The sequence below is a fragment of the Priapulus caudatus genome, unplaced genomic scaffold, assembly GCF_000485595.1.
Source record: "Priapulus caudatus unplaced genomic scaffold, Priapulus_caudatus-5.0.1 Scaffold438, whole genome shotgun sequence".
Taxonomy (NCBI): Eukaryota; Metazoa; Priapulida; class Priapulimorpha; order Priapulimorphida; family Priapulidae; genus Priapulus; species Priapulus caudatus.
This window is the reverse complement of record NW_014577499.1, coordinates 211,153-214,471: the sequence shown is the minus strand read 5'-3', so window position 1 is coordinate 214,471 and position 3,319 is coordinate 211,153. Positions and strand designations below refer to the sequence as shown.

The 3,319-nt window shown below is 39.7% G+C and overlaps 1 protein-coding gene across 1 annotated transcript in view; it reads right to left on the bottom strand.

Moving 5' to 3' along the window:
* LOC106810401 (peptidyl-prolyl cis-trans isomerase G-like) overlaps positions 1-3,319 on the bottom strand; it is a 13,569-nt gene that overhangs the window by 7,887 nt on the left and 2,363 nt on the right. The window contains exons 2-4 of the mRNA XM_014813746.1: positions 1,701-1,815; positions 703-777; positions 373-480 (exon numbers count right to left, since the gene is read on the bottom strand). Coding sequence (XP_014669232.1) covers positions 373-480; positions 703-777; positions 1,701-1,764 — 247 coding nt within the window. The 5' untranslated portion in view covers positions 1,765-1,815. The remainder of the gene's footprint in view (positions 1-372; positions 481-702; positions 778-1,700; positions 1,816-3,319) is intronic.

The window sequence follows — 3,319 nt, the reverse complement described above, 5'->3', positions numbered from 1 at the left end:
CCTCGAATGTTCCTCCATAGATGGACTCTCCACCAGTGCCATTGCCTACAAGCAGTTTGTCAGGAAGATTTTATCCACAAGAAAAAATTCACGATCTGATGAGTAGCTCTATTCCTGCTAATATGTACTACTATATATATATATATATATATATATATATATATTAGAAGCCTCCTTTGCTATAGCACCCAGTTTGTATTTAAACATTTGTATATGCATTAGCCACTTTTTAACAGTAACACCACAGCAATAATAAGGCTGTTAAATTTCCTTTTTGTTGTATATTAATTAAACCAATAAGCTAGGTACAAAGAGATTTTTTACACTAGTTATAATTAATAGTAAAGTCAATGCTATCGATGTCAAATGTACCTGCAGAAAAGTCACCGCCTTGGATCATGAAATCTGTCACAACTCTGTGGATCAGAGAACCTTTGTAATGCAAGGCTTTCTTTGTTTTCACTCCAATACCTTTCTCACCTGTGACATACGAATACAGCCAATATATACATTCATACCATAAACCACATCTTACAAACAATAGGATAGCAATAAAAATTCATGCACACTTGATATTCAGTCAATTCAAAATGAGAAAAGCCTTCACAAACGCCGTATACACAACCTGATGAAATATGCAAGAGCACTGAATTTTACATAAAGTTGCTCATTTCATGTTTTGAGAATTATACAAATTCATACCTGTACATAATGCTCGGAAGTTTTCGCACGTCTTGGGAACAATGTCAGAGAACAGCTCAACTATGATTCTACCAGCTGAAGCAAATAGTATTTTGAAATGTTATTATTTCTCTACCCAAAGACTAGCATACTTATTGTATGTCAGACTATATATGTACTGATGCCATGGTTGAAAGTGGCTTAGCACTAACAGTAATTAACAACTCTGAATTAATCTACTTCGTACACTAAACCCTTATTGCTGCTTGACATGATTGAAACTCCACTTAAAACGATCATTGCGAGAATTTTGCTCAGAAAAACTAAATATAGCTGAATATAGTCTCACCTGACAGCGAAAATATCACTGATTACACCAACATTCAAAACACCAATATTTTATGCAGTTATAGCATAGAAAAATTTATTTGACCACATCATACCAGCAATACGTTTTTTCGAGTCAAGACTTTCAAAAATCACAAATGGCGTCTCAAACAAGCGAACATAATTAAAACAAAGGGGCATCTATTTGTGTGTGATAAGTATTCTCGCCGGCGGTACGCAACGAGGATTTGATCCACTTCTCTCTCCGTCTTCGTTATAGTCCCTAGGACTTTTGAAGACTAATATTTATGAGGTTACAACTTACACTCTTGTTTGTGTTACGCTACTATGCACCTCTGTGTTTACATCTGACCAAAAATATCTCCGGTGCGATTTTTGCATTACTGTACCCTTGTTGACGTCTCGCGGTACCGCGAGAAAGTGCGAGACATGACAGCGAAAATCAGCGAAGAGAACGCAAAATTGTAATCGTGCATGATTTTGTCTTTGCATGCGGTTCTAAGACATTTTATTGTTATTTCAAACAATTACTGTTACTCAAGCAACAACGGTAGGCATCATGAGCGTGAGAATAAACACTAAAAAACGCTGAAAACAACTCGCAATGATCACTTTAAAATAAATGTGACTGCAGACTACAGCTGCAGGCAAGTCACCGTCGTACACCATACCTGAAAACCCTCCTATGTCAATATCAAAGAAGCATCTTGGACGATACTTCGATGGATCAGCCATGGCCACACTGGAGGTATGGAATCACAACTTAGCAATCCGATTATAATTATGCTGCAAAAGAATTAACAAAGAAAAACACTTTGGCAACATGCTGATGCATTTTTAATATTCACAAACTTTTAAAAATTATGCTTTTTTAATAAGATCTTTTTTGGCTGAAGATTTAGATAGTAGTACTGAACAGTAACTAGTATACTAAATACGGGCTATTGATAATGTAGTCATACTACTATAGTGTATAGTGTATTATATCACGCACATAACCTAGCTAATACATTACACCACTTGATGACCTCGCACAAGCATGATTTCCTGCAGAAGATGCATGGCTTTAATGTAAGAGTAAAATAGTGGGGTAAAATCAATTGTATTTCAACGCAACAACTTCACACATATGAACAAACTGAATAGAATATTCCACCATCATGCTGTCGAATGTGATTTTAAGGGATGCGATGCACACTGCCAGCCACTAACACGTAAAAGCAATGGCCGAAGTCTCCCTCTATTTTACTTTACCATTCAAGCCCTGTAACTTGTGCAGGAAATGTGAGATGGCATAAGTGAAATGTGAGATTGCATAACTTATTAGGTAGATTGTGTGCTAGCTCTAGGACTATAGCCCGCGTACAGTTGCCGCACCCCACAACTGTATGCGGGCTATTGTCCTAGACACAGGCACTTGAAGCGTTTCAATAAAATATAATGCTAAATAAATACAAAATCTAATACTAGTACTACAAAATTCTTAATGTTTCTACACTCTCTTTCACCTATTATTGCCGACAGTTTCCTGTAAATTCCGTGTAAATGCTCTATGCACACACACTACCGGCCGCCATTCCTGACGCTGCACAGTGACTGTTAATATATATAGCAGGTAGGAAAGCGCTCGACTCCAATCCGCTCGACGCTCGATGAATTTCACACGAATACAACACAAACATTCTACTCCATCTTTGTTTCAATTTCAACAGCAGTGTTCACTTGTTAGAAATACAGACTGTCTCTGTTCGTAACCGAGCTCTGTCACGCGAAATCACAAAAACACTGGCGAAATTCGAGCGTTCGCTAACGTTGCTCAGTCAATGTAAATGTCTGCCGGAATCAGGAATCACCTAATTGCGCTGAAAAATGCGAGATCTTTCGCGCAGGCTTCCGACGGCAAGGCCACGCGACCGCGGGAACGTCCACAACAGTATGCAAGCCGACGTGGCAGCTATGCGAGTCCCGTGCGCCATGATAGATCGGCGGCGCGCACGGATCCGTAGCTGCCATTCGAACAGTCCGCAATTTTAGTTGGGACACAGGAGATAGACATTTGGGACGGGACACAGTGTTGACTTGTATAAAAACTGTAACGCAGTAAATCTGTTCGTAACCGAGCTGTGTGACTGCGAAATCAGAGAAACTTCGACGGTGGGGGGACTGCGACTTCTGACATTCGGCGAACCAGTGCCAGTATGCAACGGCTGTCAGGAATCACGAAAGCACCTGAACCGGGCGCTCTCTCTTCGCGCCCCCACGCAGGATGCAAAGACGTTTTGTGCAACGT